At 35.5% G+C, this 24,186-nt stretch overlaps 1 protein-coding gene across 9 annotated transcripts in view; it reads left to right on the top strand.

The window, feature by feature from the left end:
* osp (myosin phosphatase Rho interacting protein outspread) overlaps positions 1–24,186 on the top strand; it is a 720,049-nt gene that overhangs the window by 687,504 nt on the left and 8,359 nt on the right. For 6 of the 9 annotated variants that reach the window (XM_069816125.1, XM_069816128.1, XM_069816126.1 and 3 more), the window contains 13 exons: positions 2,217–2,381; positions 3,951–4,042; positions 4,253–4,354; positions 5,815–6,144; positions 8,216–8,450; positions 10,577–12,894; positions 14,339–14,441; positions 15,307–15,516; positions 16,775–16,922; positions 17,156–17,279; positions 19,131–19,283; positions 20,028–20,187; positions 23,059–23,197. In XM_069816125.1, coding sequence (XP_069672226.1) covers positions 2,217–2,381; positions 3,951–4,042; positions 4,253–4,354; positions 5,815–6,144; positions 8,216–8,450; positions 10,577–12,894; positions 14,339–14,441; positions 15,307–15,516; positions 16,775–16,922; positions 17,156–17,279; positions 19,131–19,283; positions 20,028–20,187; positions 23,059–23,197 — 4,279 coding nt within the window. The remainder of the gene's footprint in view (positions 1–2,216; positions 2,382–3,950; positions 4,043–4,252; positions 4,355–5,814; positions 6,145–8,215; positions 8,451–10,576; positions 12,895–14,338; positions 14,442–15,306; positions 15,517–16,774; positions 16,923–17,155; positions 17,280–19,130; positions 19,284–20,027; positions 20,188–23,058; positions 23,198–24,186) is intronic. The other 3 variants (XM_069816132.1, XM_069816131.1, XM_069816129.1) reach the window with 2 other exon arrangements.

Here is a 24,186-nt window from a genome sequence, read left to right as displayed (position 1 = left end):
TAATTTTTGCACTTATCTGTTGGGATTTATTATCAGGTACTACTGACTTTCCCTTTTTTTTTAGTCTTCCTTGGTGATTGAATTGAAATCTAGCTTCGAAACATTGAATGTCTGAGTTTATAACACAATGCAAAACTAGTGATAATATGTTAGAACATGTTAAATTAACAACTTTTAATAATGTACTATTGTAATTTATTGTTATTGTTATTTAACAAGTTTCAATGTATTATCATTTGTGATACCGTATGCAAGTGTTAAAAGTATATAAATCAAGAATAAACAATGCAAAACAAAATCTCTCGTCATATTGAACTTTGTGGAAATCATAAATCATTATATAAACCTAATTTAATTTGTTTCCATCTTGCCATAATTTTTGACTGTCACTGTTAAAATTTCCATTATATGTACGGTAAATAATATTTCTCTTCCTTATTTTGCTGTTTCATTTTTATTTAGAGTAATATTGCTTTGAGTTGTTGGATTGGCTAGGAATTTGCCCTCAAATGTATACTGGTTTATGAATCGATAAGACATCATTGTTTGGTTTCACCTTCGTCTACTAAATTATATAAAACATGTCTTGCGAATCTTTGAGGGCGAATTGAAACTAACAGAAATTCTGTACAATGAATCAACTGTGTATGAGTAGGCTCTTAGTTTCTCCACAGGTCTGAGATTGTAACTATCTTTTATGTCAAATCATGAAAATAAAATTCTAATCTCAATATTATAACCTAGAGTGGAACAATTTTTAGAGGTTCTTTAAAATTCGTATTTCACAGTGTTGGGTGCAGACAGGCTGAGAGAGCTTATCTCTCAACCTAAATGCAATTTAATCCACTCTGTTCTGATGGATGTACTCACCATGGCGGAAAATAATAACAGTTAGACGAGTTACTTTCACTAACTGGAAATACTTCAAAGAAAACTTGTCACGGTGAATTACTCTTTATTCTTACAGTCTGCCTAACTGATTTTGAGCCCTGTTTCAGTATTGTCGGTTTTAAAGTATCGTTTCTGCTACTCATGGGCGCGACTTTCGATTTTAAGCTTGGGGGCAAGAAGAGATGCACGAGTTATCAGGTGGTTATATATTTCTTCTCATGTGATACTCACCTGCTACACTTAGCTTTAAGTTTGTATTAATTTTTACTTATTTCCGCTCATGTTTATATTAATGCTTTCTCACACAACACCATAATTATTTATATATATATATATAATATTTTTTATTTATTTTTTATTTAATTTTTAAATTATTTCTTTCTATAACAGGGCAAAACCTTAATTACAATAGACAGTACCGTACAAATATTTGCTTAGAACATAAAATTGGAGATTTATTAAACTCAATCCGTGGTTGCCACAGTATACTTTTAACAAAATAGGTCTTTAGTTTCAATCACTAATAAACACATTTGAAACATTTAGACTGGACGAACTTAAAGTACAAAGAAAATGAAAGTTAACCGCAAAAGTATGATCACTGTTCAGCTGGTGTGAATGTGAGAATTACTCTGTAATAAGATTTAAACATCTCTGTCAACACGTCATAAAACCAAGTGAACTTTTTCAGATTTCTCTGAAAAGCATAATCACATAGGGGTTAGCACAGTAGACTTCAGGTCGCAGTGCTTGGTTGATTGTGCCATCCTTCTCCATAAATAATAATAATAATAATAATAATAATAATAATAATAATAATAATAATAATATAAAATACAATGGTTCAGCTGATTGTCCCAGTTTACTCCAGAGGAATGATACAACAAGATCATCAAGAAAGTTGATGTTGCCAAAAAAATTCACAGGAACAAAAGAACTTATTTCGCCCCTATACCAATACGAGCTTGGGGGCAACAGTTCCTGCTTCACCCCTGTTGCTACTCGAGTTTTTTCCCTGTCTAATGCTTTCTACGACCTGTACGCAACACTTGTGCCACCCTCTCAAACTGCCAGAAACCCTCACTGAGTACCGGTATCTTTATTTGTTAGGTGAACAGTATGGATCTTACTGCCTAACTTTGTATAAGTTTTAGTGATCTGTAGGAGTGAAAGAAGCTCGAAGCTGTTGTTATTTGAGTGAGGAAAGATGAAAGGGATGGAAGAAATTTGTAATTCTGTCTCCCATTGAGTCAGTTTATTTGTTGGTTATATTCCGTAATATATTGAAATGCACCATTTTCATACTGAAACAAATGTTTATGCAGGTGGATTCTGTGAAGAGTTCATTATGCGACACTGACAACCAGTCATCTGAGATGGAAGACCTCAAACGCCAGTTGAGTGTGGCACTCTGTGAAGTGAGCAATGCAGAGAAGGAATTGCTGAGACTTCGCCAGAGGAAGTCAGATTCATCAGCTCTTGAGCAGCAGGTAACATAATTTGATTAGACATTTGTAGAGTTCCGTATAGATTTAGAAACCCAAAATATTTAAAGACCACCAATCCTCCAGCCGATTTTTCAATGTATATGTCGCAGGATTTGTCTGGATTTTGTTAGTAAAATCGGAAATATGAGGATCTTGAGATCAGGTTAATTGTATACTTGGATAATAGTACCGGTAACTATTACTAAAAATACTATTTTGCTGTTATTCAAATGGTACTGGTAGACCTACTTGTAGATATAGAAGACAACTTTAAGAGAATAATACGTAATTTAAACGTATTTGCAAATACAACTTTTCCATGGAAAGAAATGTTAGATTTGAGAACGAAAATAGCTGCGGAAAAATACAGTAATAAGTAATAATTCCGTTTTCCAATTTCAGCTACTATGATTGTTTTGTTTTCGGCACGAAGATGAATTACATTAATAATATAATTTATGCATTTACAGTTAATAGACGAAAAAGCAGACTTCACCAAAAATATACTATATACAACATTAACATTTATTGTCTACTTGGATACATTTTAAGCGTCTTAAGATCTGATACCAGATTCTCTACAAAGGGAGGCAGTAGCAATATTTAGATTTCATACAGGACTGGTTGCACATCTGCGCAATTGTCACTGATCACTTCTCCCTACTGTAGTATCCTATGCAATGACCTATACTCAGGCCTATATCTACACATGGGCTTGGGCCCGGACCTAGTGTTTGCAAAATCATAGGGGTGGCAAAATCTTGAGAAAAGGAAAAAATCGGGCTAAAAATAAATTTTCGATATTTTCCTACTTCGCAGATGCCTGCTTTAGATAGTCGCATATGTTAAATTGTTGTTACATGCCACTATTTTTTTACAGTTTGACTGCTAAATGTATAAGATTTGCATAAGTAGTTGGTAGAGGACATAACATTTTTGGGGCCCATGGACATAGCATTATCTAAATACAGGGCTACTAGATGGAAGCATGAACTAACTGGGCGCATATGTCTGGAATGTACGAGACAAATGGCAGCCTCCAGTTGCACGAGCACGAAATATTGCTACTAGTGCTGCATTAAAATTGTATAATTCTGTCTGTTTCCATGCTGACTTCTGGATTAGAAATTAGAATCCCATTAGCAATAATTAATTAACAACAGATACACAGTAGATATAAATTTACTTCTTCCATTATTGGATGGTTACTCTTCGCTTGGCCATCAAAGAAATCGGTAAATGCGAAATGAACCTAAACTTTGTGAAGCCAGAACAGGTCTCTGAACCTAATTCTATGGATGACAATGGTGGTAGTACGGACATGGTTGCTGTAATGATGATGATGACGACGACGAGGATATATCGTCCACGTCAACAATAATACCGGTAATTAATTCTGAAAATGAGCCTTTTATTTACTACACAACACTCAGCACATTAACACCTAGTTTATGATCTTCATAAAATAAGTCACAATGCTAAAAATTTATGTTGGTGTAGATATCCTGTGTTACATGTAAGCTACCAAAAAAGTGTTGTTATATATTTTTTATTAATGTTTGTCTCATTTAGTTGCAGGATTTGCTCAAAACACTGGAACGTACTGAAGAAGAATTACGACAGAAAACCAAAGAAGCAACTGAAGCAGAAGCTTTGAGGAAAAGGTATGATCATTTTTATAATCTCCTGGAAGCTTCACTTTCGTAAATTGTGTTCTTTATTTTGGAGATGTGTGTAAACAATGCTTGAAGGATTATAGAATATTGCATACCAGTATGTATTTTTGTATTTTGTACTCCTCTTCTTTCAAAAATTTATATGAAGGAATAGTTCATTCCCATAATGGTTAAGAGTTGTTTGTTTTGTATTTTCAGCTACACTGAGCTTCTGAGAGAGCACGAGGAAGTGTTGACTCAGTGGCGACAACAAGCAAGTGGTGATGAATGGCGAGAACTGTACCAACAACTTGAAGCCAGGTAATTGGATGTTTAATCTATACAGAAGAAACTGCAGTAGCTAGAATGTTTATTTACGTATCTTATAGATACACACGCTGAAAATACTCAGAACTTTTTTCAAAATACACCACTAATTCAATTATACAATTCCATCATCTTTTACAGTAAAAATGTAAAATGGACATTTTAATCTGAAAGGGGAAACAAAGTTGTTTAATTTTTACGTAGCAACGTGATATTTTTTTCTGAGGAAACAAAACAAAATTATTTATACTAGTGTTACAAAGAAACATAAACAATATTAAAATAAATATTCTGAACTAATTATTTAGATATTACGAAATATCTTATATACACACACACACAGTACATTATCAGGATAACAAACTGTCAATGTTTTGAAATTACTTATTATTTACGAATATGCTGAAATATACATTATATATAAAGCAGAAAGCTTGATTAAAAAAAGCAGAAGGAAAACAAGATCTCACACCTCTACTGGGATGCCAGGTTCCTGATGGGCTAGATGACCTCAATAGAAGGACCGATGAAAGAAGAAGAAGACATTTTTTATATATTTATATACTGACTCGTGAAATTCCCTTGAAAAAATGAAGTAAATGATGCAAAATAGTCGGGTTTGACCTCTGACATTTGCTGAGCATGGGGTTGAAAAACATTATGCAATACATAAACTGCTGACCTTCAAGTGTGTTTCAGTATCCTCTATAGCACACTTATGGCATACTAAAGTTGTAATTTAAAATCCAGTGGTATGCCCATAACTCTAAACCAGTGGTTCATAAAACGTGTAAAATACGATATTTTTTAAGGTTGGTTCATAGTGACTCTTGTGGCGGAAAAGGTCTCTGTTTTCTCTGGGTTCTCCCGTTTCCTCATGTCAGACATCTATAACGTTCCAGCAACATCTCTCCATTCTGTCATCATTTCATAGCATTTCCCAAATGCCGGTTGCTGACTCAAGGAGTGGACTGGCCTAGGGAAGAGTGGGATTGCCTGCTCATATCCTGGGTATGCAATGAACCTTAGTGTGGTGAGCTGGTGTGGATTGGAAATGCGCCTAGCTTGAGAGTCAAAGCAATAGATATAATAAGGTCATAGTGTCCCCTTCCTTAAATTCAAACTCAATTCAATTCAAGGTTGGTACGATATTCTAACATTGCTGATCTAGCAACAATGGCTGCACATCATTCGTTCTCTTCTGTGCCGTTCACACACCTATACTGTGTTTACCGAATGTTGACTTGTGCTGCATTCGCTGAAAGTTGACTCTTATGGACTCACTTTTTTTTTATTGCTCTTATCCATTTTTATTATGGCAACATCCACAATTTTTAATTTCTCGTAGCACACCAGCGAATCACTGGTGGCACACTGGTTGAAAATGGCTGCTCTATAGTATAAAAATGGCATTGAGTAAAAAATTACTGTTACAAAAGTTACATTTTGTATAGGTACCACGAAGACAGTGAAGAATGGCAGCAGAAACTGACAGATGCAGAGTCAGCCCTAGCTGCTGCCTGCTGTCGATGTGATGCATTGACCCGGGAAGCGGCAGAGGCAACCTCACTGGGTGAGCGATTGGCACGAGGCATTGAGGAGAATGAGGCACTGTACAGACGTGTTCGTGAGTTGGAGGGCCGCGCAGGCAGTACCAGTAGCAGTTCAGCTGGAGGCAGTAATGGCTTGACGACGTCCAGGGACAAGGGCCGCAGTGTTGATTCACTCAGTGATTTAACGAACATAGACCTAGATCTGGATCTGGCACAGATTGACAAGGAAAGGTAAGTAAATTGAAAGATTCTGGGAAATGAAATTTCCACTTGTTATTTTTCATAGAATTCTCCTCTGAATTAAAATAGCACTATATCTATGTCTGAAAGGGATGAAGTACTTAAAATGGGGAGAGGGGAAACAGGTTCATGGACAAGAAGGCTGGGCTTAGTGGTAAGACGGAAAGTGGAAGTAGCTGGTTTATTTCTGTCGTCGATTTGCAAAAGAGGACATTTCCAAAATAACAAAGTGTTGGAAAATCGCAAAAACTATAACAAAGTTAACAAATTAAAATGTTCATATATTTTTTTCTAATTAGATCACGGATACATACATTCAGGATCCATGAACATTTTAATTTTTTAAGTTTGTTATGGTGTTTTTACGATTTCTCAACACTTTGTTATTTTGGATGTGTCCCCTTTTGCAAATCGACAGATTTAATATTGATTTATTGAATGTGTATCTATAATAATTCACCAATGATTCACACGACAAGGAAAATTGGAGTCCCATGATGACAAGACGGATATACATAGAAGGTTTTTGCCTAACCTCACTTTATCAGTAGGCAGAGAAGGTGATATGTGGAAAAAGCTTCTCCTAAAAAGTGAAGTGTAACCAGTTTTGGTCAGAGACAGAGAATGATCTCTGGAAAGGTAGTGAGCGATGATGTCTTGTGTAGTTAGCCCCTTCTTTTAAAGAATCAATTGGTAGTGAGGGAAAGGGGGATAGATGCAGAAAAAGAGTCGAAGCTTTTAGGAGAATATCAAGAGAACTTTAAGGCGAACAGAAAGTTTCTTACTGAAATATTCCCATCGATCAGAAAAACTTGGTTGCTGAGAAATTTGTAGGGAACAGAGAAACTTCGTTTACTCTGGTGTTAGGCAGGTTGCTGATGATAAGGTTAAGGAATATAGACAGTGCTATAGTTGAAGAAAAATTTTTGCTGAAACTCTGCTATGTCAGAAGCACTCGTAATTCTTCATCAGTCGTTTCATGTATTATTTATACTGAAACTGTGAAACCCTAATCCTATTTTTACTGGAAGTGCATTCCGGTCCAACTACAGCACAATATAGAGAGAATTATAGTTCGTACAAAGGAATCTAAAGTGTGCCAAGTGTGGCACTTAGAGGTGATTCACAACAGCATCATGAGTAGGTAATAATGAAAATAATTTACAGACGGAAAAGAATAAGGGAATATAAAATTCTGGTACGCATATTTATAAATTTAAAACAACAGTTTTGGCCTTTGAGAGTAGAGCTAATAGGCGAGAAATAAATAAATGACGACGACGACGACGACGACGACGACGACGACGACGATGATGATGATGATGATGGTAATAATAACGGAATTAATTGACAACTTCATTTGTTCGAGTGTAATACTGGTTATTTTGTTAAGGTAGAAATTAATTCTTAGAAGAAAGTAAATTTGTGTTACAGTTACCCTTAAAAGAAATTTTGGAAATTATATGCAAGACTAATACACAATAATACATTTTATATAAAAAAAATCTATTCGTCCCTGCTACGTAGATGTGCATATAGGATTATTGAACAATTAGGAGAAAGCAAAATAAAATTTCTTACAGTTGTATGCAAAGATGAGTAAGGAACTAAATATGGCAAATAAATTGATTGTATTTAATGCCAATAATTAAAAAAAAAAGTATAAAATGTAGTAAAGATTCTATTAAACTACATTAATAGAATGCACACCTCAAAAATTTCTTTAAAAATAAAGAAATATTGCCCAAAAATAGAAGAGACACAGAACATTTTAAAAAGTGATGGATAGAACACTATGGACATATTATTGCCTAGGTATGAATAAGGAAGAAAGGAGAGAGGAGAATAGGAGCTGCTGAATTCTGGTAATGATTGTCATTTATTTGAGAAGTTATTGTAATCACCATGTATAAATCGTAATTACTAAATTTGTTAACTGAAATTGTCAGTGCTCATGGAGGAATAAGAAACAACACACAACACTAAATTTAGAAGATGTAAATATGGGACTCGATATCTGCATACAATAGGTATAACCATATTTTATGTTGATGATTTACAGGTTGGTGGAAGAATATGAAGACTTGCGTGGTCGCTTTGAGAAGGCTGTGGCAGAGATACGAGCTATGAAACGGGAACTTCGAGAATCCCATGCATTGTATGACGACCTGGAATTGACTGTTATTACACTGCGGCAGGATGGGAAAAGACGAGAAGAGGCAAACGACGCTCAGTCTGCTCTGATGGCTGCGAGGGTGGAAGATCTTACATTGAAACTTACAGCTGCAGAAAAACAGGTATTTCTGTTTTTATATTATCATAACGAACTTTAGACAATAATAGGGAAAAATGGGGAAGAATGTATGTTAAGAATTGATGGTTCCAGTATAATGCAACAGACAGAAGAGAAAATATGGATAGTATGAAGCCGAACAGATCAACAAACAAATGTTTGACCATTCGAGGAATATGCTGAAATAATTATTGTTATTGTTATTTTGTTGCTGTTGCTGATACTGCTACGTGAATCTAAATAACGTAAATCAAATACTTAAATTAGCCCCCCACAGAGGTCTAGTAGCTAGAGTGCTAAACTTATAATCCTGTGAACCTGGGTTCTATCCCCAACGTATCATCCCTGACTTATAACTTATGTTGGATATGGCTGGTCCAGGTAAACAGGGATTTCTTCAGGAGCCCCAGTTCCCCTGTGGCATCCCAATAAAATCTCACCATCATCTTATCTATCATGGGTATGGCACAGACCAGCCTTCTATAGCACACCCTGGGCAATGGCTCTGTCGATAAATTTGTCTACACATTGATGTCGCAATCCATGTACTTAATAGATATGTCCAACTAGAAAATACATTTTCTGTACATTCTGAACAGGATCAAATTACGCATTGAGTAAACAGATGAAAAACTTAATAGTTTTCCCCATTCTTCATCTAATCAGTTGTGTTCACAGCCCATTGCTTTGGCAAATTTCATTCCCCATTGGCCAGACTCGTGAACATAGTGATGAACCAATGATTGATGGACATGGCAACATCATTAAGTTTCAGAACCTCTAGAGCAGCATTGTCAGACACAGCCTAAACGGAGCGGAGCGCTCCACTATAACTCGTTGCGTGCTCCGGTGCTTCCATAGACATAAGCAAGTTCATGCTCCGACTGGACGTCTCTAGCACTACAACCGGTTTCGGAGCTTACAACTCTGACACTACTGCTCTAGAGAGTCGTTTATTTATTTGTGAACAGATTGTGTGAATCTCATTCTGCAGCACAGAATCGTATTGAATTTGATCATGACTTTAAACTGCTTTAAATTTCTTATGAGGTTTTATAGATTCTGGTTTTCCAATAACCATTCCGTGTCAGATATCTTTTTTTCTATCTGGTTCACCTTAAGGGGAGAGGATGGTATTTTTTGGTGGAAAATGAGTAAATTTTCAAAATAAAAATTTTTTTTCTTTAAAATACCTTGTGATATGTGTGGAATGCATAGCATAACATTTTGTGGGTATTTGTGCCCTTATCGCATGTTGAGTCGCCATTTTTAAACTTCCTGCGTTATGGATTTTTAAATCACTCGCCAACTTTTATTGTTGTTTCTGGTAAATTAAATTTTCAAAAAAATTTTTTTTTCTTTAAAATACTCTTTGATATGTGTGGAATGCATTGCATAACACTTTGTGGGTATTTGTGCCCTTATCGGACGTTGAGACGTCAGTTTTAAACTTCCTGCGCTATGGATTTTTAAATCACACGCCCACATTTATCGGTTTCCAGTAATTTAATTTTTTTTTGCTACATTGCCAGACAAAAATGGATATAATTTCTGAACTATTAAAGATTCATGCATGAAATTGAGAACACACATTCTTTAGACTATTAGGAAAGTTTTCTCTGTAAGAGAATTTTGTTAATTGATTTAATTTTAAAAATACGTCCGTTTGTACACAAGAAAGGAAATCAGAAAATTGTTATTAAATTTTAATTGTTTATTTTACAAACGTAGGGACTAATATGAAAATTCTGTTACAGACAGTTTGTAGAACATGCTTTTCCAAATACATTGCAAAAAACCGTTTGAATATATCTTTAAAAACAGTTTAGATATATCGGTTTTAGTACAATCCTGCATTGGGTATATATTTTTTTCAAATTTGGGCCCCCAAATAATTTTTTTTTATATATTTATATTTGGTGGAATTGCTACATCTATGAGCTCTCTACATACAAAAAAATTAAAATTTTACACCAAATAGGAAAAAAGTTTTTAAAAATATCATCCTCTCCCCTTAAGAACCAATTAATAGTTCTTATGAAACATATGAAGAATTGAGTTTATATTTTGAACAATTCTTGTAATGTGCATACAATAAAGGGTGAAGTAAAATACATTTTCATTTAATAGGTCCGAGGATTGAAGCAGAAGCTCTCCAAATCAGATTCCCGGGAAAAGAGGCGCTCTCTGTCACTGAAGGGACGCGAATCATTCCAAATTTGCAAAGAACTTGAAGAGAAGCTGGCCGAATTGGAAGCAAAGATCACATCTATAGAAACAGGACAGCCATTGACACCAACAGCTTCTCCAAGACCCATGAAGCATGCAAGAAGCGAGTCTCCTCAAAGCAGAAGAGACACGAGTAATGGTGAGGGAGGTTCAAAGGGCTCATCTCGCATACGGAGAAAATCTCTTGACAGTGCTACCAGCTCTGAGCCAATGAAAGTTCTGATCCGTCTCACATCCTTAGAATCCAAGGTTGCGAAAGCAGCTGGCAGGATAGCGAAAAAAGTAGAGGATGATACAGAGCAAGAAACATCACACACTAAGAGTATGCGGCTATCTTCTCCAAAACGGCCACACCAGGTAGAAGTGAGCGTGGAGCCAGCACCAGACACCTTATCGGCAGAGGAGGAAAGGTTGGCCAATCTGGAGAATGCTGTTGTTACAACAAGAACCAAAGTACAAGAATGTCTTAATCTAGTAGCAACCTTCAAATCACCATCACCAAAAAGTCATCTTTCATATTCTGACGGTTTTATATATCTTGAAAACCGTTTAGGTGAAGTAAAAGACACTTTAGAAAAATGTAGTGTTATATATAAAGATGTTGACATGAAAATTAGTAGTTCATGTGGCTCAGTAGAACTTGTGAGAGGTGCGACAGTGCAGTGTGTGATAGGAAGGCTTGAAAATCTGCTGCAGTGCAAACTGAAGGAGTTGGCAACAAAAAAATCAGAGCTGATCAATCTGGGAAGATACGACCAGGAAGCACGAATGCATCTTCTAGCTGAAAAACTAGCATATGAATCTGTTCTAGTTGGAAGGATAGTCCAAGCCGTTGCTAGCTGTGAGGATACCAGCAGTGGGTTTAGGAAGCGTGTGTTAGATTCGGAGATCGTGGAGTGTAACCGTTTAATTAGTGAGTTGAAATCGAAACTGAAAGGGAATACAGAATCAAAGTCAGATAGTTACGAGACATCACTCGCGCATCTCACTAAGGTTTTGTCTGCAAGGCTGGTGGCACAGGGACGGTTAGCATCTGCTAATGGAGCTGTTATCCAGAGAAGCGAACTCACTGGCAAAGAGGGATGGCACCTGAATGTCTCTAGTACGGATGCAACGGAGATGCTACTAAAACATCAGCAAGAACTCGAGGCCTGTATGAGAGAGTACAGAATGAAAAAATTGGAACACCTGGCCCAGACACTGGCTATTGAGACACTCAGTTTATCGAACGAACACGAACAAACGAAAAATGACGTTACACCAGACAAGAAGTTGGAACAACAGAGGACTGGTAGGTCGCCAACTCCAACACTAGAAGATAGAAGAATTCGTGAAGCGTGGACAATGGCACAGGAAACTGTGAATCACGAGCTCATTCAAGCTGAGATTTCACATGTTACCATGCGTTGTGGTCAGGCATATGAAACTAGTCTTGCAAAGGAACAGGAAGCAATGTTCAGTTTCTTAGCATCACAAAGAGCAGTTCTGGAGCAGTGGTCTGACACTGTTGAAGGAATTCTTAGACAGGAGATGGAATCGGGCATTGATGAGCTCACAAGAAAATATGAGGAATACGTCGCAAAATTGAAGAAGGATAAAACTGTAAGGTCGTTAAATCACAGTGAAGAGGCGATGTTGGAATCAAGACGGCTTCTGGCAGAATTTGCTGACATGACTGCCCATAAAGCTCTGATCGATGCCCGCATTGCTGTGATATGTAACGAAACTCCTCCAATGGAAACTTCTGATAATTCCATAACAAACGACAACTCAGACGAACTGCATATTGCCAGTAGTGATGAGGTTATCTCTAGGTTACTTGCAGATCCCGAGCAGGATGAATTCAGAGTCGACCCCACAATGAGGATGGAGTTCCAATATCTTTTCGAACAGTTTTCTCAAAAGTGTCGCTCAAGTGTGTCGAGGGGCTTCAGTGGCAAGCGAGGTGTGGGTAGAGGAGGAGCAGTTGTGAGTGATGAAGTGCATATCCAGAGCGTGAAAGATTCTCTTGTGTACCTGCAGAAGGAGCTCCAGTTAGCGTTAGATAAGTGTAATATACATGTGGAGGAGGAACATGACTGTGGCAGTGGGGAAGATCCCTGGGATGATATGTGCTCAAAGTGTGATGCTCTCCGGCGTCAGATTACTAGTCTTATAGAGTACGTGGTCCAGGGACGAGACTGCAATAGATGTCAACAGCTGCAAGAAACCCTGCACAGGTTAGTGATGCCAAAACGACACTTTCATAGCAAATAACTCTTTTAAAAATTATTTATTATCACTGAGCCCCATATTTTCAGGGCCTAAAAATTAAAAATTATGCCTCGATGTATGGTTTACTATGTTATAAGGTATTAAATTGACACATAGTATTTTATAAGATTTGTAGAAAGAAAAGGAAGCTTGCAGCATATGTGTCATATATTTTTTAATGCCACCAGGTTGTCTTTCGACATTTCTGGTCTTCTCTCCTGGCCGTGGCTTTTCTGAGGTTGGGGTGCCTGGAAGGCGGAGTTACATTACCCCGATGATGTGTTATGATGATTATGATAATGTGGTGCCAGGAGAGGTCTTAAATCTAAACTTAACCTAAATTCCAGACCATGGACGAACACAGGAATAATCCCCTTTAAGGAAAAATTCCTGTGCTCTAACCGGGAATCGAACCCGGGACCTCATGAAGCTCTGACCACTAGACCATGAGGCTGGTCATGTGTCATATATAGGAATGTGAAATTATAGCATTAATTTTTTTGTATTTATAGCAAGAAATGTTTTAAAAGTAGCATTTTGTGCCATTAATTATTTGAAGAGGTAGTGTTTATTAACTAAAAACCTGCTTTGTTGTTTTACAGTATGTATTTGAAAGGATAAATTAAAATAAATATATAGCCTAAATAGTAATGAACCACCTGATCATTGTTACAGTGTTCAATTAAGTACGTAACTATAATTTCAATTATGTTGCTAAAAAAACACAAACAAACAAACCAAACCATCAGCCTGCAAAAAAATGCACACTTGTATGTTGACGATGACACATTTTGCTATAACACTGAATAAATGATACAGAGTATTTAAAAAGTGTGTAATCAAGATGTATATTTAATCGCTCTTTCTGTCTGTATCAACTTTACCTAGTGTATTCTATGTAATATGGGCGGCCTGGTAGCTCGGTTGGTAGAGTAGCTGGCTACGGACTGGAAGGTCTGCGGTTCGATCCCAAGTGATGACGGGATTTTTCTCGTTGCCAAACTTCCAGAATGGCCCCGAGGTTCACTCAGCCTCCTATAAAATTGAGTACCGGGTCTTTCCTGGGGGGTAAAAGGCGGTCAGAGCATGGTGCCGACCACACCACCTCATTCTAGTGCCGAGGTCATGGAAAGCATGGGGCTCTACCTCCATGGCCCTCAAGTGCCTTCATGGCGTGTGACGGGGATACCTTTACCTTTACCTTTTATTCTATGTAATATAAAAAATCCCAAAGAAAATAATCTCCTGAATTTTGCAATGAATCACCGTTGTGTGTTTTTATTTTTAAATAATAATAATCACTAATTTTTTACTAAACATTATTATACTTCATGTATATATTTCTCTGATAAATTGACTCATAGTTCTGGTATTGAATTTGAATAAAATCCGACCAATATTGTGTTACAGGTTGACTTCAGAACATGAACAGGAATTGGAAGCATTACAGCGATGCCAGGAACGTGAGATGGCTCGGTTGCGGGGTGAATTGGAGCAACAGAGACATTCACTGGTAAGATTGAGTACTTTTATTTTCAGTCTATGTCAACTGAAAAAGTTTAATGTTACAGTAAAAATATACAATTTACGTTACTTAATTTTAGTTTTGTTTTGTGTTCCAATTTTGAACAGGCTTTCAAAAATCATCTATCTAAAAAAAAAAAAAAAAAAAAAAAAAAAGAGTGAGGTATGCGAATTTTATTGATTTCCGAACTTTGGTATCCAAATTTTAAGTTCTCTCATCATGGCAAGATAAGTGTTTACGAAAGGGTTTTGCAAACTTCACTGTATTGTGAAATCAGTATCCACTATTTCAGGACAAAACACAATACTAAACAAACTAATTTACTTGACAAAAATCTTGATGCCATATAAAATTCATTGTAATATATATTGTAATGAGATTGTAGATACCCAAAGAAGCTTCAAAATTATTACTTGCTGACAAAGAAATTTAAAGCACGTATTTAATTCCACCATCAACAAAAGAAGTAAGAAATTCCTCCAAATGTGAACATACACACATAAAAATGCAACATTTGGAACAATAGCAACAATGGGACTTACAACAACAGATTCACAATCTTCATAGATTTCATACAACATAGGCATTCAAGATGAAACCAGTCCTCAAACACGTACAAAAATGATTTTCGATACATTTTTCCACAGAAACAAATCGAGACAGTAACAATAGAAATATACTGGTGACACCATGAAATCATTTCCAAGCTTGTAAATGGGAACACGTAACAAGAAGCAAGACCATCTTCAGCTTCTGCTATTTAGTGTATTATGAACTACATTGCTGAAATATTTTAAGTATCTAGAGATTATTTTTTTAAATCAGACACATGTTATTACACATCATTGTACAGGTATGTCAACATGAGCAAGAACAGGCGCAGTTAAAGGAAAGAGCTCGCAGATTGGAACGCCGACTGGGTACTCTGGATTCAGAGTACGCACAGCAGGTCGAAAATCTTAGAGCTGCATATCACAAGACACTGTCAGCTGGGTTAGAGCGTGATGTTGACGGAGAGGAAAATATTCGCCAGCGCTATCAGGCCGAGATTGAGCAGCTTCGAGTAAGAATGTCACTTTTATACTTAAGTTGTAGGGAGTTAAGGATGCAAATTGTAAATTAACGGATATAATTAATCTCATATTTTCATTCAGGATAAATTCCTTCCAAAAGGATCGGGATAAAGTGGTTGTATGATATGTTTTTTGAAAGAGGTTTCTGCTGACGTTTTCGTTTTACTAGTGCATCATTATTACGATATCATTCATCATCATCCTCTCATAGTATCTATCCTCTTCATGTAGAGGGTCGATGACAGATCTACCTCCTTATGTCTCTATAATCCCATGCTTTGCTAGTTAATGTCTCCTCACATTGGAAATCACAAGCTTATATTACTTTTAATTCGATCAATCCACCTCATTCGAGATCTTTCTCTGGGTCGTTTACTTTTCAGTTTCAATTCTTCTAGGCCTAGGTAATTTGTCTTCCTCCATTCTTTTGATATGCCCAAACCATTTCAGTCTATTTCTTGCTACATTTGTCTGAAGTTCTTCCATATTAAAAATATATATAATTTTCTAATTTTTTTTATTCTATCCATTTTGTTTTTCCCTAAAATTTCACGCAAAAATGTTATTTCTGATGTCATTCTTTAACCAAATCGGAATAGTCTTTGTATTTAAAATGGTCATTAAGTCAAGAAATGCCTACCTAAAATGTGAGCTGTGTTTGAGAATATGTTTTCACACATTCTATTACCTGTGACATATGATTCTTCTTTTTCTTCTTTCACCTCACCTCTAATGGAAATTGGAGAGCTCTTGTACAAATGTTTACAAATAGTGGGAATTTCTGAGTATGTAATCACCATGGCACAATGACACTGCTTCAGAAAATACAAGACAAACCCAAAACAAGAAGCATACTCTTCTTCTCTATGAAAGGGATATAAATATTCACTTCTTTATTGAGAATTGAACATACAGTAAGTCTGCTGTATTTGTAGATGTCCATAGCACATTATTATTGCAGGAGGAGAACGATTTTAAAAACGCAATTACAAAAAAAATGAATAAATAAAAATAAAAGGTCAAATATTACCTTCATTGTGCACACTGTGATAAATTAACTTCTCTGTAGATAAGTTATTTTATATTCCTTTTATTTTTTTAGATCTCAAATTTTATAAAACATTTTAATTTTATAAATACATAAATACAATAAATAAATATTGAAAATTACAAAATAGAAGAAACATATTTAAATTATAGCTACTGTTTTTGGATGTGTTGATTGATTATATCTTACGTCTATTCCAGGCTTTGTGTGAGAAAGGCCTGGTTGCCATGGAGAATTCTCATCGTCGCATCATAGCAGAACTGGAAGAGAAACATCGTCAAGAACTGGAACAGTTGCGGCATGAGAAAGAGCAAGCTTTGGCCGAAGAAACACAAGCTACACTTGCAGGTATATGAATGATGGATTTGTAATATAATACCATACATTGCGTTCTCTTTAGTTGTGTAGCACTGGCTGTTTTTTTACAGGATTTCATTATACTGATATCTAGTTCAGCAATTTCAATCTGGGACATTTTCATATGTCTCTGCATTTTCTATAATCTGGTATCTCCTGTAATAACAGATTTCCATTCCCTTTCCAGATGGAATGACACTAATTTTCTCTTTTATTTTCCACAGCACTGGACGCCATGAGAAAAGCTCATGAAACTGAAGTGCAGAAGGAAATTACGAAGTTTAAATCTGAGTTCATAAAAAAGATGCAATCAACACATGACATTGGTGCCCTGCACAAGGAACATGAGTAAGTACATTGGTAACTGAAATTATGCTGTTCATGCTCACAATTAGGTATCCAAAGCTCGTAAGTTGAAACCTGATTGAGGGTAGTGGCAAAAAATTCTTAGCCTGGGAAGGAAGGAAGCAAAGCCAGATAATATTTTATGTTGCAGATTTACTTTAAGTAAAAGAATCTTCTCACTGAATTAGAGAGCGACTGGCAAAATTTACAGAGTTTGCCAAAATGTCAAAATTTAACTTTGTGGTCATCATTCTTGCTAATGTCTTGTTGCAGTAAATATTGTATTTCTTCTTATAGGATTCCACACCTCTTCTTGCTGTTAAGTTAAGAAATTCCATGAAGTTTATAGTGGATCATATGTAGAGGCAACGAAAACCAACATTTTAAATTATTACAAATGAAATATGTTGTAAAATAAAATCTCCTTTGATAAATTGAATATTAGACACGGGAATTAGGTTAAATGCAATTTTCAGAAATATTTTCACTAGTAATTTATATCATTTATTTCTTTGAACTTACTAATGTATCTTTACATCGTATTTAGTCCCCTGTTCTAAGACTTATTCTCTGAAGTAAATCACGGTTTCCATAAGTTTTCGCAAAGATTTCGAAATACCTTGAAATAGTTTATTTAAATCTTTCTTCAATCATTACTTCACAGTCATGAATACATCCAACTTACACTTTTTATAGCTAATTCTAGCTGCTATTCCAATACATTTAATTGTAAATGTGTTAACGTTTTACTGTTGTAAATATAGGGTTTAGTTATTTTAATATTGTGCTCACGCTATTTTCTCAGTATGATTATTGGCAACACTGATTATCTCACTAAACTTGGGCAAACTTCATAATAAAAAACATTGGTTAAATAAAACAGTAAAACTGTTAACACAATTTACAAAATATTTTTATTATAAAACATCTAAGAAAAAATAGTTATAAACTATTATCGGGGGAAAATTATGGAAAATTACCGTATTTACCAGTATAATAGACGCACTTTTTTTTCGATTTTTATAACAAAAACCTAGGGTGCGTCCTTTATAGAGGAAAAATTTTAGTGAAGAAAATACACGTATTAAAGGTGCGCCAGCTCGAATGTTGAAATAGTTGATAGAATATGTAATGATATATAGGCCGCAACTAATTTATATATTAATTGCATCACACTTAAAATGATCGATAGTTAGCAGCATTTGTATAAACAGATGATGACTTGTAACAATGAATACAGCGACAATAAGACAAGATACTTTATTGTTATTATTAACACTAGCCTTATCTCATTCACTATCAGGTTCAGCATCACTGCTATCATTTGTCGCAGATTCACATTCCTCTATGTGTCTATCACACAGGAAATTTTTTTTTTTAACGCGAAAAATTGGGATGCGTCTATTATGCAGGGGTGTCCATTACATGGGTAGAAGAAGAAGAAAGTTAGCTTCCCTTATGAAAAGGTTGCCAGATTTGACAAAGCGTATTACATATAATTTGGAAACACACCTAAAAGGTAAAATGATATGCATTTGACACGATGAGGGAATCGAATATACAAAATGTCAGAAAAATTTACACATAAGTAGCGTTTGTGCTCATTTACAGTTAAGAAAGGGGGGAAAAGAAAATATCATCAGATAGGTTAGAATGATATGAATGCCATATACCGCGAGAAAAATAATAGTACGGATTTACTGGCATTGATATCTAAACCAATCAACAGCCATCGGTTAAGATAACTTGAAATTTCCATTATCACTCCCATACAAATGATTTCTCAATATCTGAACCGACAGTATATATCATATGTCCTGCCAGATAGCTAAAAATATATTATTCTATTTACAGGGCTGAAATGGAAGAAATCAAGCAAGAGATTCTGTCTTTGTCAGAAAGATACTCTGTAAAATGTGTGGAATCAGCATCCTTAGAAGAACAATTGGGAGTGGTGACGAAACAGTTGGCACAAGCTCAGCAGCATATTCAGCAGTTGGATGCGAGGTAAACAGATATCGATCTGATATGTTCTGTCATCTTCATTTCATTGTCTCTGATTGGTATATTTTATTCCGTCTCAAACACCCATCATAACATCACCTCCTCCACTACTACTACCACCACCACCACCACTATCATCATCATCATCATCATCATCATCATCATAACCATAACTACTACTAGCACTATCTCGCATTATTAACAAGGTAAGAAGGTGACGGTGTCGTGTATAGTTCCTGGGGTAGCTCAGTCGGAAGAGCATTCGCGTGCTAAGCAAAGGGTCCTGGGATCAATATCTGGCCCTGGAACAATTTTTCCTTGAAATTATCCAAACCTGCTTTACAGGGAGCTGCTACCTGAAAGCCAGATTTGCATAAGGTAAGATATTTGTAAAAACTCGAAACTAGACATTTAATTATGGTCGAACAAAAACAGTCGTTTGCATTTTGCCTATAATGGTAATTAAGACTCTCGTATGAAAATTATGAAATGCTCGTTTCATAAACATACTCGCGTCTTAATTATTACCATTATAGGCTCGTTGCATAATATACTATATAGTAACAAGCTTAGTGAATTAATATAATCTTTAAAAGATTTACGATGAGATGATAAGCAGTACTGCACTTTTGATGTTTTGACAGTACCAGTACATAAGTGTGGTGGCTGCCTTCCTCTCTCGAAGTAATGGAGTGCACAGATAGACCATCTGGCGTGTGTATCAACTTGCTTTCGATCTTCTTTCAGAAACAAGCAGCTAAGGGCACATCTAGTGTCGGAAGCCAGTGAATTAGAAGCAGATTCAGGAGGGAACGCAGCACAGTTGTTGCAGCAGCGTGAACGTGAGCTAGAACAGAAATGTGAAGAAATGGACCAGCTTCAGCATGAGCTTGATGCAGCCAAAACCGTGAGCACATACCAGTTTATTTCTATTACCCACAAGCATGAGTGCCTACTGGACAGCACCCAGTCAATCAATGAAAATGCCCATTTAGAGTGGCTTTAACTTCCTGTTTCCTTCCAATTTCCCATAATATAAATAGGAGTATAGAAGTCTGGCCTGTCATAGTCTTAATTCTTGAATTTTTCAGGAACTTTTACTGAATTAAAAGCTATACCAAGTTAAGTTTCTTTGTGTTCATTTATTTTAAGCATAATTTTACAACGCTTTCAGCTCTAAGTTGATGAATGTCAATCATACAGTTTATATTTTCAAGAGAGGTGTGCAATTTGAAAGAGATACAAAAGTGTGTATTTTAAATCTACAGATTGACAGATTTCATAGAATTTATGGAATTATTAAAAATGACGTCATGCAAACAAAAAGAAAAACAAATATTATAAAGTCTGCTAACACTTTCTTGTGACTGTGAGAGCTGAATTTCATAGAAATTTTAAAATGACAAATTATCAATTAAAATTAAATGTTTGTGTAGAGAATCTTTTCCGTGTTAAAAAATGTAAGAAATAATGATACTCGGAAGAATCTGGTTACAAAGGAAGTGAAGAACGTGTAGGGATAACTACAAAATGCTTCAGAAAATGTAAAAATAAAATACCAAGAAAGAGATGGTGAGGTGTGAACTCTTTTCTCAAATGAAACATAAAGTTCATGAGAATTTTTGAAGTAGTCAAAAAGAACAGTGACCTGTAAGCACCAATAGCAATCATATAAATATGCAGTAATGTACGTGGGATAATTTTTAGCACTCCATTTTTCTGTCGTGAAATTAATTTCAGGAATATATCGCAACAAAGGAATTAAGAATAATTTTGTTCTAATTTAAATCATGGCATTCAAAGAAAGAAACATTGACAAGCTATGCTCATACATCTTTCTGGGTGAAGTTCAAATAATGCTTGCCTTTCAGTAACATCTTTCCTTGATGATTTATGTGTTCCCTTTTCCCCTTGCTATCGTTAAAGCATGGTTAAATGTTCAAGATTAAATCATTGCTCAAAAGTATGAAACTTTTTTACCATTTATGTTTGTAGAATTATTAATTCTTCCACGATTTATTTTGTTTATTTATTTATTTTAAACAGGCGTGTATATGTATTTAAAGATATGTGCTAAGTTTCATATTTTAGAGCTCTGATTTAATTTATTGAATATCATGTTTAATGTTAATGCATTCCTCTAATGTAACAATGCTGAATACTAGAGATTAACATTATATTGCGGTACTTATGTGATTACAAGCTGCTATTCAAAGTGAATTATACAGAGTGAATCAAAAGTCTGGAACCATATAAATATTTTCTATATGCTTGATTTTCGATTACTATAGGTGTTACCAATATTTATAAGACCAAATGCTCTACCAGTGTCACATTCGATTCTAGCCCTCGGCTATCTCAAAAGCCGCCATTTTGGATGCAACTTTGAAATTTTAAATGGAAAGGGGGTCATGTAGGTATCCAAAATCATGTGAAATTTTCTGAAAAAAATCACTGGTGCAATCTGTTTTGAGATATCTCTAATAGTTCTCGAGTTATTTAAAGATAACTGTCATAATGACACAAACATTAGTTACTGCATCTATAGATATTTTGTAACATGGTATAGTACTAAGGAGGCTTTGGAAAAAGTATTTTTATGCAATTCTGGTAATTAACTTTTCCTGCTTTATTGTTTGGTTAACCTGTGACAGTTTCAATGCATTGTTATGATTATTTGAAGCTTTCCTATAACAAATTTCTTGATTTTCGTGGTGACATTATCGAAAGAGAGAAGAATTGATATCATTCTTCATTCTGGTGGATTTAAGCCACAGAAATGTTGCAGCAGACTGGACGAACAGTTCCCTGGACATTGGATTGATCGACGTGGACCAGTAGAATGGCCAGCCAGATCTCCAGATTTAATACCCCTTGATTTTTTTTTCTTTTGGGGTTACATAAAGAGCTTGTATATGAAAAGAAAATTGAGAATGTGGAGAGAACATTTTGTAGCATTTCCGAGGTGACTTCAACACAGGCTTCAATGATACGGTTTTTTACATGTTCCACATTCTTAATTTTCTCTTCATATACCAAGCTCTTTATGTAACCCCAAAAGAAAAAATCAAGGGGTGTTAAATCTGGAGACCTGGCCGGCCATTCTACTGTCATTAGTCTATAGTTTATCCATGATTCACAATTACAAAGTAACGAAACATGTTCAATATAGTTTTTTTTCTAACATAAATTTCACCCTCGTCAGGATTTGAACAAAAATTTCCATCATGGAAAACGAATATTTTAGAAAATATACTATTATAGATATAATACATTAAATAATTTGATCAATATAATGGTCTGTTTTCGTGTTTCTCTCTTCGTATATTGCCTAAGTGCAGTAGATCATCAAACATGAGACTTCTTTTTATGTTGTCTGAATTGAAACTGCTTCGTATTGTCCTGTGTGAAGTAGCTGTAACTGTTTTCCTTCGTTTGCCATTTCAACTAAAGATTTTCAGTGTGTCATAAAAATATCTTTCATAATTTACTGTCTCCATGGACACGTTATGTTGATTTCCAAAACTTTTGGAAGTTATGTTTGTATTCACATAAGTACAGTAATTTTCATAATATATCATGATACCCCTGCAGTAAAGAGACTGTAATAAAATTATCATTGCAGGTTAAGCCAATTCCAGGCTATGCTACCCTAACTAATACAAAAATGTGCTAACTGCATTATATCAACATATGTTCAACTGATGACATGTGCATTCATCCATCATGTGCCATGATTGTGATGAAGGGTTTGCTTGTGTATTTGTGTCACTAATAGCATGGGGAGCAGCTGAGTGCACTTTGTGCACAGCTGAGTGATGGGTACATGTGTACCGAACATTGCCACAGCAACCGGATGGGGCCTCTGTGGGAGCGACTGCGGCAGCTGGCAGCAGCTTGGCCTCCGCACAGCACAGGTGAAATGAAGTCAAATGATTTCTAGGGTTGACACTCAAGCTTTCTGACGTCTCTTCTTGGGAAACAGCTTCGAGTATTTCTCTTTCAATATTTTATTTACTAGAGCTGTCCAAAGTAGCATTTTTTGTTGTTCAAATTTGTTCACTAGAAATGAGATGCCTTTGATTATTTTGAGTCTGACTAGTTTGGAAATTTTGCTTATAACAATAAAGATAACCATATTTATTTTTTATTTATTTATTTATTACATCATTCTGTATTCACGTCATGGGGATTAGATGTAGATAACATATTTAGAAGCATAGCTGCCATGACAATCCAGTAACTAAAGCGCTGGACTCATAATCCTGTGGGCCCAGGTTCTTTCCCTGGCATAGCTCCGATTTATGATTTGTGTTGGGCAAGCCTTTGGTCTAGATAACACGGGGTTTCTCCTGTAACTCCGGTTTCCTTGTAGCACCCCAACAAATCTCAGTCATTCCATCTCATTGCAGGTGTAGCGTAGACCAGCCTCCTATGGTGCCCCCTGGCAATGACTGTCAGTAAATTGGTTTACATAACTGGCTTCATATGAATGAATGACGAACACTCAAGTAACCGCCATTAGACAAACAAAATATAGGCCTAATATATATTTAGAAGCATAATTAATTAACTTCATTTAAAATGCTAGACTCTGCTTTTGGTCATAATGAGTGTGAAACAGAATCTCAGAAGCTCAAAGTCTCATTAAATGAATCACTATTATCATTATCAGCCTGTGGTAAATCATTAAATTTTAGTTCTGAGTAGTGAATAAATTGTTTCATTATTCTAAGGAAAAAAAATTCGAGACAATTTTATACTTTATTGAATGATTCAGGTAAACAGAAAATGACCAGACAAATTAGTTTCTCATAATTTATAAGATTTAATTTTAAGTCGAATAAAACAAATATATTCGAACAACAAAAGAAAATCTCTTCTTAATAACATTTGATGCAAACAC

Source organism: Periplaneta americana, chromosome 17 (assembly GCF_040183065.1).
Source record: "Periplaneta americana isolate PAMFEO1 chromosome 17, P.americana_PAMFEO1_priV1, whole genome shotgun sequence".
Taxonomy (NCBI): Eukaryota; Metazoa; Arthropoda; class Insecta; order Blattodea; family Blattidae; genus Periplaneta; species Periplaneta americana.
This window is presented reverse-complemented; position numbering and strand designations above follow the sequence as displayed.